Source organism: Chinchilla lanigera, unplaced genomic scaffold, assembly GCF_000276665.1.
Source record: "Chinchilla lanigera isolate Chin_1 unplaced genomic scaffold, ChiLan1.0 scaffold00024, whole genome shotgun sequence".
Lineage (NCBI taxonomy): Eukaryota > Metazoa > Chordata > Mammalia > Rodentia > Chinchillidae > Chinchilla > Chinchilla lanigera.
In genome coordinates, this window is record NW_004955425.1 from 22,137,252 (window position 1) to 22,151,304 (window position 14,053).

The 14,053-nt window shown below is 42.5% G+C and overlaps 1 protein-coding gene across 1 annotated transcript in view; it reads left to right on the forward strand.

The window, feature by feature from the left end:
- Positions 1 to 14,053, forward strand: part of Arsb (arylsulfatase B) — a gene marked incomplete at its 5' end in the record, with an annotated part of 160,715 nt that overhangs the window by 16,745 nt on the left and 129,917 nt on the right. The window contains 1 exon segment of the mRNA XM_013514875.1: positions 5,374 to 5,564. Coding sequence (XP_013370329.1) covers positions 5,374 to 5,564 — 191 coding nt within the window.

The following is a 14,053-nucleotide window of genomic DNA, read 5'->3' on the forward strand; positions in this document are numbered from 1 at the left end:
ACACTTCGCTGAGCTTGGCCAAGAGGCCATTTTCTTTTTTTTTTTTTTTTCCTCTACTGGGGATCAAACTCATGACCTTGTGCTTGCCGGGCAGGCGCTGTGCTGCTGAGCTAAATCCCCAGCCCAAGAGGCCACTTTCTAGTGTTACCTCTCAACAGTGCTGTGCTGGGCTGGGGTGGGGGTGGGGGTGGGTGGCAGCTTGGCAGGGCCCTTGGCCACAGCCCCGAGACTCCCTAGGGCCTTGAAGGTCTCCCATGTTCCTCTCCTGGAGCCTTTTCACCTGCAGAGGATACAGCCTCCTGGTTTGTACTTCATGTCAGGTAAAACCTAATGCAAGCACACAGTATTTCCTTTACAAAGGTTTACAGCATTCTCACTGAGGAGAATACTTTATTCAAAGTTTTGTTTTTCTTCTGTCTGGGGAGGGTGTTGGAAGATGGTTTTCTTTTGGCATCCTTCTCCTGTCTGTGAGTAATGTTTCTGAAATCATTATATCAGGGAGGATCAATTATCATAATTGGATCAAAACCAATACTAATAAAATGAGGATGACAAATAACAAATGGTAATAGGAGGATAATAAGAAAATAATAAGTATTTTATGAACTTGATAGCCCTATAAAAATAAATGTGAAACCTAAAGTTTGCTTTAAAATATGCCCTTTAAACCTGTTACAAACTGTGCTATAATTAATAACCTATTTATCTTGCCAGTAGCTCTATATCTTTCTGTCAGATTCTTTTATATTGAGCTATCTTTCTGTCTAGCTATTTAGCTGCCTCCCTACCTTCCATCTGCTGCTTGGTTTATTTACAGCCTGCCATAGCCAAAAGGGAACACATATTGAACATAAAAACTTTAGCTACAATAACAAGATCAGGGAGAGTAGAAAACTTAGATTAATGGCACCAAATTATTAAAAAAATTTGTGGCTCTAGGTGGGCTTCATAGTCAAGTCTAAGATACGAGATTTCTAAAGTCTAAAGTGGGAGGAAGAAAGAAGAAAAAAAAGAAAAAACTCTGAGAGTCACATTATTTATAGGATAAATGGAAACCAGATGTTCAGGAAGAGTAAGGAAAGCATTTTCTGGCTCTTAAGCCTGAGAGAAAGTTCTCCTTCGGGAGAAGGTAAAGTGGACAACATCCTTAAAAACATCATTTTAGTAATAAAGTGGTGGTTTTCTTATAGACATTTGTGGAGGTATTCTCTTCCATTCATGCAAAGGCCAATGCATGTAAGTGAAATTCAGTAAAAGGGATGTAGATGGAGGCCACACCCATGCAGTCAGAACACCAGGTTTTGTGAGACTATCTTGGATCCAACTAAAATTGAGGTCCAAGGACCTCAGACAGGAGAGGGTGCGTGCTCCATCTGGTGCTCTAACAAGCATTGCTAATCAACCCTGGCATTCTGGATGAACCCAGATGTGTCCTCAGTTTCCTCAAGTAGCTATTAAAAATCAGACTTGGATGTAGACCACTTGTCAACTGGAAATTCTAGAGGAACAGCCAGTACTTCCTTTGAGGAGGCTTTCAGCCAGGCTTTTGCTAAAATGTGAGTTCATATTCTATGCTCTGTTAAAAGGGCAGACTATGGATATTCTGAATATTTTTTATTAAAATCCAAGTCATATACTTAAAAATTCAGTTGAAAAAGAAGGTAGACATGATGGGTCACCTTTTGTGGGAATTAAGAAGTCTAACTAGACCTAGATGAGCAAACACCCACATTCCTGTGAAAGGTGACTTGCTGCCAGGAGGACAGTGACCACACAGTGGCTATCATTGTCACAGCTGATACTCTGCTAAGAGCAGTCAGGTAACGGGGGTGGAGATGGTTAGAGGACCCTGTGAATGCCCTAAGTAACCAAGGAATTGCCCACTTTAGACGAGTGACTTGTATGGCATGTGAGTTGTATCTCAATACGGTGATTAAAGCAGTCAGGGATTGAGTTATTAAAAAAAAAATATTTTCTAATTTTTCCCAAAGTGTGTAGACCATTTCATCTGTAGGCTCAGCCTCAGAGTTCAAAGTTGAGAGCCACTGTCATGATGAAAGCTTCATGTGATCATCAGAAAGTTGCTTAGGATCAGTTTGGCCCAATATGTATGTGAATACATAGTTCTTGTCTTGCTCACTTGCTCATCACTACAACAAAATACCCAGAAGCCACAGCTTAAAAGAGGAGAGGCTACTTTGGCTCCCAGTTTTATCCCATAGTTGGCCAACACAGGGTGGCCAAGACAAAGGTACCTTCCGGCCGCATCCCCGGTGACTGCCTCTTCTAACCAGAGCTGCCTCCTGACAGCGAGTGAGCTCTGAGCCCCTGTGATTCAGTGACTTCCTGGAAGTCTGCCTGTGAGAATGCACAAGGCTCTCGGGGACATCTAGATAGAAACCATACTGGCTTTAATTCTGGGGTTCTCCTTGTTGTGAGCATTCAATTTGAATAGTTCCTATATTATCTAATCAAGTATATCCTACACATAAATTCTCCCAAATGATAGAAGACATATATATTTGTAGATAAGAACTCTGAGGTTGTTTCCTCAAGCTCTGATGCTTAATAGTTGTTAAAAACCCTAACTGATGTAACAACCACTGTTGATTCGTATTATTTTGTCTTGAGACTCTGTATCACTTCAAATGTTCTTGCTTTGATTTGTTTATGTTTGTAATACTGGTATGCTGCTACTGTTCTTTTTCTTTGTTTGCTTCTTTCTCATTTACTACTCTCTTTAAGATTTAAAAAACAAAACAAAACAAAACACCTAACTAAACCTCCAGTGTTCTTACAGCCTCAGAAGATCTTGTTGTCTGACCACTCTCTGAAACGGTAACTCGAGAGTGAAGGGCAGGAAGAGCTGTGTTGGCAGCGTATTGTAAGGTGGGGATTTCTGTCCTGAAAAACCTATGCAGGGGCTCAGGTGCAAAGCTTGTGTAGGAATTTGGGGAGGTACATTTTAGTCTCAGACAAGGATGTAGGGTGCTGGGTGGTCTGCTTTTCTAATATGCCTGCTGCAGTTACCCACAGTTCACCAAATGCTCTGGGCTATTTTCTGAAATCACTGTTTCTGTTTTCAGGAATCACTAAGCTTGCAGTTAGTCATGAAGGTACAGTGGGAGGAGGAAAGTGAAGGGTGACTTTGCTAGGGAACAATTTAAACCCCTTAGCCAGCCTCAGTCAGAGGTGTCCTCTATGGGAAAGCTGGTGGGAGACTGATCATATATTACTCAGCCGCATGATCTTTAAAATTAGGGTGTATTGTTTTGTTTTGAGGCAGGGTCTTCCTATGCTAGGTAACCCTGGCTGACTTTGAACTTGGAATCCTCCTGTCTCAGCCTCCTGAGTGTTGGGATTGCAAATGTGCACCACCATGCCTGGTTTGGGATTTGTAAAGTCCACCCAAATCAAGTGAAAGATAGAGGCTTTATTTAGGTTTTTTTCTTGGTTGTATCCTAAGCACTTGAATCACCCATGAAAGGACATAGATTATTTTCATGGTTGCATTTCATTCTCTGTTACACATTAATTAACAAATATATTAGGGGCTGGGGATTTAGCTCAGCGGCAAAGGGCCTGCCTGGCAAGCACAAGGTTGTGAGTTCAATTCCTGGTACCAGAAGAAAAACAAAACCAAAAGAGCCTAAAAAACCAAATATATTAGATTTTCCTATTATACATGTAGGAGAAAAAATTATCATATGAAAAGTTGTCTTAAGATCAATGAACTAATGGTATGAATTTATTGGATTGTGGAAAAGGAGATCTTAATAAAAAATTAATTGATTTATTGTATAAGCCATTTAAGACTCTTAATTGTCAATTTAGGGAAAGTCCAAGCCTGAGAAAATCCTAGGCCAATTTTATGATAATCATTTAAAATATATATAAATCAGGAGATACAAGGTATGACAGAAAAACATGATTAATGTTTGAATTTTAAAAATTTCCTTCTAGTTGTGAAAGTCCTCCTTTGTATCTGTAGTCACACAGTCACAGCTGCCTTGATGTCTTGAACTGATTCAAAAGATTTACCTTTCATGGTCATTTTGACTCTGGGAAAGAACCAGAAATCGCTTAGTGCCAGATCCAGTGAACGAGGTAGATGAGGACACACCATCGTGTTTTTACGAGTCTGCCTTTCTGTTGGATGCCGCTCAGCAGCAGCATTCCCCATGTTTTTTATTGTATCTTACAAAGATACTCACCAAAGAACACTCTCAGAAATGCTTCAGAAAGTTGCAAGAATGATGGCACGAGTGTTTGAAGTGGAGGATTTTGAGGGGCATCATCGACAGTGTGTCTTTTACTGTAATAATTTTTTTAAAAGTAACCATCCAGCATATATTTTGATCACCCCTTGTAGCTAAGAGCACAGCAAAGTTATTTATCAAAATGTGCTTCACATAATAGACAGTTCACCCAATTAAGATGTACAATTCAATCGGTTTGCAATGTGTGCCGCTGTCATTACATCCAATTGTAGAACATTTCATCCCACCAGAAAAGAAACAAAATCCCATTCGAGGTCACTTTCCATTTCCCTGCACCCTTTCCAGGCTTCAGCAATCAGAGCTCCCTTCCTGTCTCTGTAGATTTCCCTGTTCTGGACATTTATATACATGGAACCATAATGCGCAGTACTGCCTATTTTAATATTTTAAGAAAATATGGAACATGCTTATGTCTAAATTGTGAAATAGACAATTGATGCCACTTAAATTGGGGGCAAAATTGAGATCCCTATAGGTAGAAAAATCTCAATTCAGTGCTGTGGTTTAGTTTGGTCTTGTGGCTGCCTAGCTGTATCCAGAGCTCCTCTGGAATGGTTTGTATCTTCCACCAGTGGGTGTCAGCATCTGACTAAAGATGACTCCTCCTCTCTCTTAGCTGTAAATAACCTGGAAGCCACTCCCATGCTTCATACCAACAAATGGCATTATTAGAATTTTGTGAACATTTATACCATCACCTCACAGTAAAAACCTGTAACAAATCACATTAACCATATATTATTTTTGCCATGTAGATAGCTTTAAAGGATTATGATGTTCTTATCTTTATTGCATTTGAACTCTGATTTTTTCAACGTATTTAAGTGGACTCACCCATTTTAAGAGTTACATGATAGAGCCTATGTTCTTAAAGATTTGATAAGGAGTGGATTTGGATTTTTATGCTATAGCATTTTAATGACTTCTGCTACCAAATATAGAGATGTTAAGAATGTTGCTCTGATGAGTCTTGTCATTTGATTAGCCTTGTCAGGGGTAATCAATTGCATTAGGCAATTAAATACCGAAATGTTAGTTTGTTTAACAAGTTTTATGCTGTGCTGACAATTTTTATCTTCTGTTCTTGTTGTAGGATATCTCCTAGGTAGTGAAGATTACTACTCCCATGAGCACTGTGTGTTCATTGAGGCTTTGAACGTCACGCGATGTGCTCTTGATTTTCGAGATGGTGAAGAAGTTGCAACACAATATAAAAACATGTATTCAGCAAACATATTTACCAACAGGGCTGCATCCCTCATAGCTAACCATCCTCCAGAGAAGGTAACTCTTGCTTCTTTAATGATACCAAAGTTTTTAGATAGAAAAGACCACTGTTGTTTAGAGGAAAATCTAATAAATTCTAGGGGTTCACTTTTCAAATTTTAGAGTGCATCAGAATCAGCCTGAGATTCTTGTTAGAAATGAAGCCTCCTGGAATCCACCTCTAAGAGCATGACTTGTTAGTGCTGGGAGAAACCACATGTTAGCATGTTAAAGTCTTAAAAGGTGATTCTGGTGAGTGGTCCCAGGTCACACTCTGAGGAATTCTGTGTCTGTAACGTTTCAGTAGAAATAGACTTGCATTATTTTGGTGTGTTATGTGCATTAAATAATTAGTAAAATAGTCTTTTCCTTTTAACAATTGATTTTTGTGCAAGATAAGGCTTTGTTATGGCAAAATTTCTGCTAAGGGATCCACAATTTTGGATTCAGGGCAACTCCTCTAATTTTATACCCCCTGTCCCAAGAATACTTTGGATATTCTAGATCTTTTGCATTCTCATGTTAATTTTACAACCAGCCAGTCAATTTCTACAAGGGAATAGAAATGTAAAAAGGTGCCCACTTCCACCTGGGCTTTGTGGAAGTTGTGTACCAGCTTGGGGAGCATGGTCATCCTACTGGTCTGGTCTTCCAGTATCAATGAGCCCACTTTCCATGTTTACTATACCGAACTGTGGCTGTGCTGTGTGCCGACTTGTCTGTAAGTAAGAGGAGAAGCAAGCCTTAAAGTCACATTCTCCAGGTTTAGCTCCTAAGCACTTCTGCAGTGGGCAGGTGTCTCGTCAGACACCGAACTCATGATAGGCCTCTGTGAAAGTCGCACACGCGCACTCCCACTCACTTCTTCAGCGGGAGCCGGGCACAGGTTGCACCACTATGTTCCGTGTTATCAAGTTCTTCAGTGTTCTGTGCGTTGCTTCGCTGAAGGTGCCTGGAGCCCTGGGACAGATCACAGTGTGCATCTTGGCTCACCTTCCTGTTTGGAGGTGGCGGTGCGCTGATGACTCTGTTGGCTTTGCCGTGGCCTCGCTACTCAGCATCGGGCACCTGCATGGTGTCTGTCCTCAGCTTTGCCCCACTTTGGGCTTTTTATTAGCACAATGCTAACATCTTGGAGCAACCAGGCCTGCAATAGAGCAGGGAGAAAGGGGAATATTTTCTCAAGTAGGTAGAAACACACAGGTTTTAAATCCAGATCTAAATCAGATAGTTGCGTAGCCAAGTAAGTGGCGTAAGTTTTCAGTTTTCTTCTGTATGCTTGATATTTTATAGGTATAGCTTAATGCCAAAAGAGCAAGATAAGTGTAGTTTTAAAGGAACTGCATATTATCCTTTGAGGTAGGCTCCATTTATGTAAGCACATGGCTTAGAGAAGCTAAGTAACTTGCTCAAGGTCATAGACTATTGAAAGTCAGAATCAAAATTTATGCTCTCGCTCTCTGAGTTCAGAGCTTATTCCCTTAATCCGCCTTCTACTTCACAGCTAATATCTAGAAGCAGAGGCTCTGAGTCCCACCTTGTGGCTGAGTTTAATGCCTCCATTCCTGATCATGTATTAGAATCATTTGGGAAACTTGTAAGAAATACTGATGCCAAGTATTGTGGTCCATTGATCTAAGGTGGGATCAGTCATTAGTATTTCAGCCCTATGCCCCTAACGAGTGATTCTGATGTTGGGCCCTGTTGGCACCTTGGCAGGTAAGGGCATTCTGTGATTGTCCGGGGCACTGCCCAAACACGGAGACAAGCACACACCAGTGATGACCTGTTAAAGTTTCACAGCATAACAATACCTTAAAGAGGCCACTACTATAATCTGCCTACAGTAAAAATGCATTCTGAGAAGAAATGATAGAGCACTCACTCGGGACTGAGTACTCCCATTACATTAAATGGATAAGAGGAAGCAGCTGGGATAGGGGCTGGGGATTTAGCTCAGCGGCACAGCACCTGCCTGGCAAGCACAAGGTCATGAGTTCGATTCCCAGTACCAAAAAAACAACCAAAAAAAAAAAAAAAAAAGACCCAGTGGATAGGGTGGATAAAGAGGAAGCAGCTCGGGTAAACCAGTTCTTTGTGAGTTGGCTGTCTTGGTGGGGTGACGGGGCAAGCACTAATGCTGAGGATAGCAGGATGCCCTAGAAATTTGTAGAGCATGGAAGGAGTGTGGTTAGCATAGTGACACTCACAGGTAGCATTACAGCAATCGCCAGATGACGGGATGGTCACTCTCCTAGCATCTGAAAGTGTCTGGGTAGGATCCATAATTCCTGATATCCTCAAAGTAAAGTCTTAAGCACAGACATAAATGAATGAAATAATCAATAGCCGAGTAGTCTCTTAGTTACTTTTTCTGGTTGCTGAGACAAAAATACCTGACACCTGAAGTTAAAGGAGGAAAGGCTTATTGTAGCTCAGAGTCTGTAGAGCTTTCAGTCCAGAATCAGCTGGCTGGCTCCTAAGTAGGGTGGTACGGCAGAGAGGCATCAAAGAGGATAAACAGTTCATGGCAGGCAGAAGGTAGCAAAATAAGCAAGCAGCAAGCCTCTTTCTGTCCGTTCTCACACCCTTGACCCAGCACTGCAACATGAATCAATCCCAGCCTCTTACACTCTAGAGTCAGACACCACTGAAAAGCCCTGCCTGTGATTGCATGAGGCTTTGAGGGGACCTCTAGACACAGCCATTACAGGTAGTAACACAAACAAACATATTTGCTTAAGGCAGCTGTTGCAGATGTTTACATTTCAGTGCTCAATAAGGTGCTGTACTCACCGGGTTCAGGAGGTACACTTTTCCCATCTTCTATGCTGTGCAAATTTCTCAGGTGCTATTTAAAACAGTGACATAAGCAATGTGTTCTAAGGTGGAAGTCACTACCAAGATGGAAGTCACTACTAAGGTAGAAGACATACATGGCAAGTATCCACAGGCCACCTAACACTGTGGCTGTTTAAATGGGGCGTTGGAGGGGAAGAAGCTCATCTATGACAATACAGTTACTGGTACTGGACCCAGGAAAGCTGCTAACAGTGACTCCCTGTGTGTGAGGAATAGATGTGCTTTCTCCTTTTCTATTGGCTTATTCCCACAGTAGTGACACTGCAGTGAAAGGCACATATTTATAACATATCTTCCTGTTAAAAATAACCCCACACATGGTGGTCCATGCACTGCAGGAGGCCAAGGCAGAAGGATTGCAAGTTTGAGCCTAGAGTAGGCAATTTAGCAACTTAGTGAGACTCTGCCTCAAAATTTAAAACAAAAAGGGCTAGAGATGGAGCTCCATGTAAAGGCACTGGGTTCAATCACAGTACTGCAAAAACACTTGATCTTAGCCAAAAGGGTGAGAGGGGATGGTACGGCTAAAACAAACAAAAAACCCACAGCATTTCACAGAATAAAAACAAAACTTCTTAAAGAAAATTTTAATTTTTAGTGGAAGACTCTTACTTTTCCTTGGCACACTTTGAGAAGAGATGTCTTAATTTGGACATCAAAAATAGAATACACTTTCAGAATGTATATGCTTTCTCCCATTCATAGTTTAGATTATGTAGATATACGAAGAACTTTCTCCCTCACTGGCAGGAGGGTTTTTAACAAGGGGACTTTGCATTTTAGGAGCCCCATGGTGTAAGAGAAAAGGTAAAGAGTCCTTAGCTTCATAAACATGACTATGCTGTAGCTTTAGGGATAATGTTTGGCTTTTAATGACACATAAGTATTTAGTCATTGATTGTGCAGCCAGGATTCCACTCTATATTCCTGACACCTGAAAGGATGATAGTTCGGCTTAGGGTCAGGATAGCATGGAGCCCTAGTTAATTGTTATTTTTACTGGGCTATATGGTACTGAATACACTATTTTTTTCCAATTTAAAATACTATAAAATTCTCTATTTAGTACTGTTGGGGAATGAACTTACTGTCAGCATGGAAGGTTTATTTTTTATAGTACTATGTGGAAGTATCTAAAGTGAGTTGTGCTGGTCCTAACCTCATCATGTAGGCCACACCCCACAGAAACCAGCTCGTCCTGGTGACCCAGAGCCACACGCCTGTGCAAGGCTGCTGCCTACCCTGCCTGGCCCGGTGTGCTGCTGCTGAAGTGGGAAGGCAAGGCCACCTTTCTGCTCAAGGAACAGCTTGTCTTTATCTTAGCAGAACTGAGTTGCCAGGATCAGGCCAAGGGGTAATGGAAAACTTGCACGGCCTGCAATGGTCACCCAAAAGCTCTTCGCCCCCTAGAGGTGATCTTCATTTCTGACAGTTGTGTCGCTTATTTTTGCGTAATTAAAACTGACTACTGGAACTGGGCATGGTGCGCACACCTGTAATCCCAGCACTCAGGAGGCTGAAGCAGGAGGATCCTTGGGAGTTCGAGACCAGCCTGGTCTACAAAGTGAGCTCAAGGCCAGCCTGAACTGCATAGTGAGACCCTGTCTCAAAAAAAAAAAAAAAAAAAAAAAAACAACAAAAAAACTAAGAACAACTATCGGACCAGTGAGGGCTGCTTCTGCTTTGTGTTTTTAACCCGTTAGGCATAATGATAATGTTCAGGAATAATTATGGGAAGGATTTCAAATTACTTTTTTGATATATTTGACAAAGTGCAGAGAAGGCTGTCTACATGGAATATTTGTGAGCCCCTTTCATGGACCTCAGGGGGTTTTCCCTGAGTGCTCATGGGTGCCCCTCATGGCCTCCTCTGCCGTCAGTTGCTGGCTGCAGATACCCCGCACTCTGTGCCCCTTCTCTCCTCACTGCGGGCTGCCACCATGCTGCTAGCCACCCATACAGGGTGGAGAACACCACACTGGTCCGCTTTGGGGTCTGGGCTGGTCTGAGAATGACACTGACTTAAAACACGTCAATAGCAGAAAAGCATTGTACCAGTTCTGCACCAGGACAGGCCCCAAAGAAGTTAGTTACTACTGAACTGGACAAAGAACAGTGAATGTGCAAGTGTGACTGCATTACCCAGAAGGCTTACAAGGTATTTAACAAGATCCATAGGATTTCTTTGTTTCAAGTTCCTCCCCTGGAGAAGGATGTAGCCTTTTCTTGTGTAATGTAGAAAGAGTATCTTTTGCACAGGAATCTCATCTTCTGCTTACAGTGCAAAGGTCAAAGTGAGCTTGTGCCTGTGGTTTTATTAGTATATGTTTGTGGTACATAATGACTACTATTATTGCAGGGAGGTTTTTTTTTGTTTTTCATCCCCTCCCCTCCCCCTCCATCCCTGCTCCTTCCAACTGTTGGTCCCCTTCCCGCTCGCAAAAGCTCTATTTTTATCATTTTTCTCCATCCTCTTTCTCTCCCCTCCCTCTCTTTCTTGTTCTTGCATCCATTTGAGAAAGCTCTCCCTACTTCCTCTTTGTCTGCCTTCTGTTTTGCTCTTTAATAGTTACATTTTGGAAGCAGCTTATATGGCCATTTCAACAGGTAAAAGGACAAAGAAAACGTGATATTAATACACAGTGCAGTGCCACTCTGCCATAAAGAAGGATAAACTTGAGTCATTCATAGGAAAATGGATGCACCTGAGACCATACTATTAGGTGAGGTAAACCAGACACACAAGTTTAAATATCCATGGTTTCTCTTTTTAAATGCCTTTAATTCAATAGTCAGTACGCCAGGATAGCACATGTTAAGCCCTTTATCTGATGAGCACTCTGCTCTTTAAGTCCTGGGCTCCCTCTCTCCTTCCTCTTCCTTTCCTAGTCCCCACCCACTGTTGAGAATCCAGACCAGAGTCACAGACTCTTGTTCACAACTGAACAGAAAATGAACCCGAAAGTATTGCCCTTTGACATGCTTAGTACTTTGAAGTGGGGGACCTTGGAAGGGAAGTAAGGTCTTTCCGGCCTTCTCTTGTCCTGTCTTCTGACGCCCTTTGTCCTCCAAGGCAGGCCATTGGAATTAGAATTCTGTTCTGAGGCAGGACATTTCCCCAAAGCCAGCTGTATTAGGCACTTTCTTGTTGCTAGGACAAAATACCCAACGCCAGTAACTTAAAGGAGGAGAAGTTTATTCTTGTTAGGGTTTCAGGGCTTTCAGTCCATGGTCAGCTGGCTCCAAGGCAGGAACTGCATGGCGGAGGGCTGTGGCTGAGGGCCCCATTGTAGCTGAGACGGGAATGCGCCCAGGCAAGCCATGTCCCCAGTGGCTCACTTCTTTCAATCAGGCCCACTGCCTGACAGTGCAGTCAACTATTATTGCCTGTTAGCATGGGTCCTTGCTTTTAAAAAGTGATAATGGAAATTAAATGTAAAGTATGAATTTACAGGAAAGAGTTTTAATTTGGAAGCATGAGAAAATGGTAAGGGATTTAAGCTTGAGAAGCCCACAAAGATCAGGCAAGGGAGGACAAGAAAACTAGGAAAAGACTTTAGTTTGGCCAGGTGGAGGGGCATGCTCTGGTGAAGGGGATCAGACTGGCCCACCTGCAAAAGCCAGAAGCCTGCCTTTAGGCATTAGTCTCAGTCCTGGTTTCATAGCTCTGGACTCCTCATGGTTGGAGGGGCAGTTTGGTTCTGTGAAACGATTGTCTATATTTGTGGTGGTCTCCGTCCAGTACTGCTTTCCTGGAGTCCAGGTGACCACAAGTGTAGCACAGTGGCTGGAGACCGCTGAGTGAGTTGAATGTCCCTCCGAATTCCTATTGTGGTGTCCTTAATCTTGCAGGGAGATAAGATTGTGTCAATTCAGAGCTAATTAACCTTGTTTTCTATACTTGCAGATAGAAACTTCCTAAATGATTAACATACTGAAGGCAGAGTTGAGAAAGGATTCCACCCAAAGTTTTAAGATAACAAAGGATCAAAGTGAAGGACAGGCTTTGTTCTATTTTTAGTTACCTGGTGAGCATCTGTGGGCGCAAATGAAGGGTCACAGTTGGTAGCAAACACTATGTACTTCTAAGTTTCTGAGTCCTTTGAAGAAGAAACAGATTGCGCTGATGAGCAATCTGCCAAGGGCCTGGGAGCCCTTTCCATCCCTGTCCTCTGACGGCATCATTGTGAACTCAGGGGTTACTCTGCTGATGAGGATGGCACCTCCGGACCCCGCCCCTTCCCCTGAAGCCCCCTCTGAACATGTGAGACTTTGGGGAATGTTGTAGATCTAAACCATAGCACCAGCCATAAAACATAAAACTATTACTCTAACCTTTCCCTGCCTTTCTGTGAAAGCTGGCTGTAAAGAAATTCTCTGACCCACCTCCTCTGAGAAGTTACAGGACTCTTCTCCTAGGGTCCTACCTTATATCCAAGAGGAAGAAACACTGTGTCAGACAGGCCTTGCTGGATGTCCCACCCCCGTCCTTGCCGGATTGCACCCTCTGTGTCTAACCCTGTTTCCACTCAGCTGTCCATGCTCCATTAAACCATGTACATTACATATACGGATCTCACTGCGTCTTGGGTCTTCATCCCACAGGCTCCTGTGTCACATAAAACTTTAAGTAGGTTTGTTACGCTTTTCTCTTGTTAACCTGTCCTTTCCTGCAGAAGTGTCTGCTACCACCTTGATGAAGAGAAAGGTGTTGCGGCCCTTCTGCCCCTCCATGAGGGCCAGGATGGTCTCTAGGTAAAGCAGCTAGCATAGAACAGTGGGGAGACCCTAGAAAACGGGACAGCACTTGGACAGGGGCCCCTGTTTCTTATACTCTAGGGTTTTGCTAACAGGTGGGTTGGAAACATGGAATTTCAGAAATTCTGACTTTTCAAGAAACAAAATTTTTAAATGCAATTTTGTGTATGTGATGTTTCCAGGGTTTACATTTCATGTGGAAAGCAAATTACTATAGCCTTTTGATGCAGGGTGCTGGGGATTGAATCCAGGGACTTTGCATAAAATTACATCCCCAGCCCTTTTCCTAGTTTTTATTTTGAGAAAGGTCTTGCTAAGTTCCTGGCTTAAACTTGCCATTGTCCTGCCTCAGTCTCCCAGAGTATTTGTTTTTTTTTTTTGGTTTTTCTCTGGTACCGGGAACCAAACTCACGACCTTGCGCTTGCCAGGCAGGTGCTTTGCCGCTGAGCTAAATCCCCAGCCCCTCCCAGAGTATTTGGATTACAAATGTGTTGCACTATATCTCACTTAGCTTTCTGATTTTAATTCTGTTCACATGTAGATCTTGGCTGGTAGTTGCAGGTGATTCTGTCCATGCTGAAGAGGTAAGCATGCCGTGCATGCTTGTAATTCTAGCTACTCGGGAGGCTGAGGTGGGAAGGTTGCAGGTTCGAGGCCAGCCTGGGCTGCATGATGAGACTGTGTCAAAATAACATAAGAAGGGCTAGCGCAGTGACAGAGCATTTTTTATGCAAGGCCCTGGGTTCAATCCCTAGTACCACACATGCACACACACAAAATGTTTTAAAGTAGTGACTTTAATATTTAACAGCTACTTTGACCTTTGATTTTGAGAAAAATGTATTTCTAAGTTCCAAAGATCTCAACTATGAATAAACTTTCACTT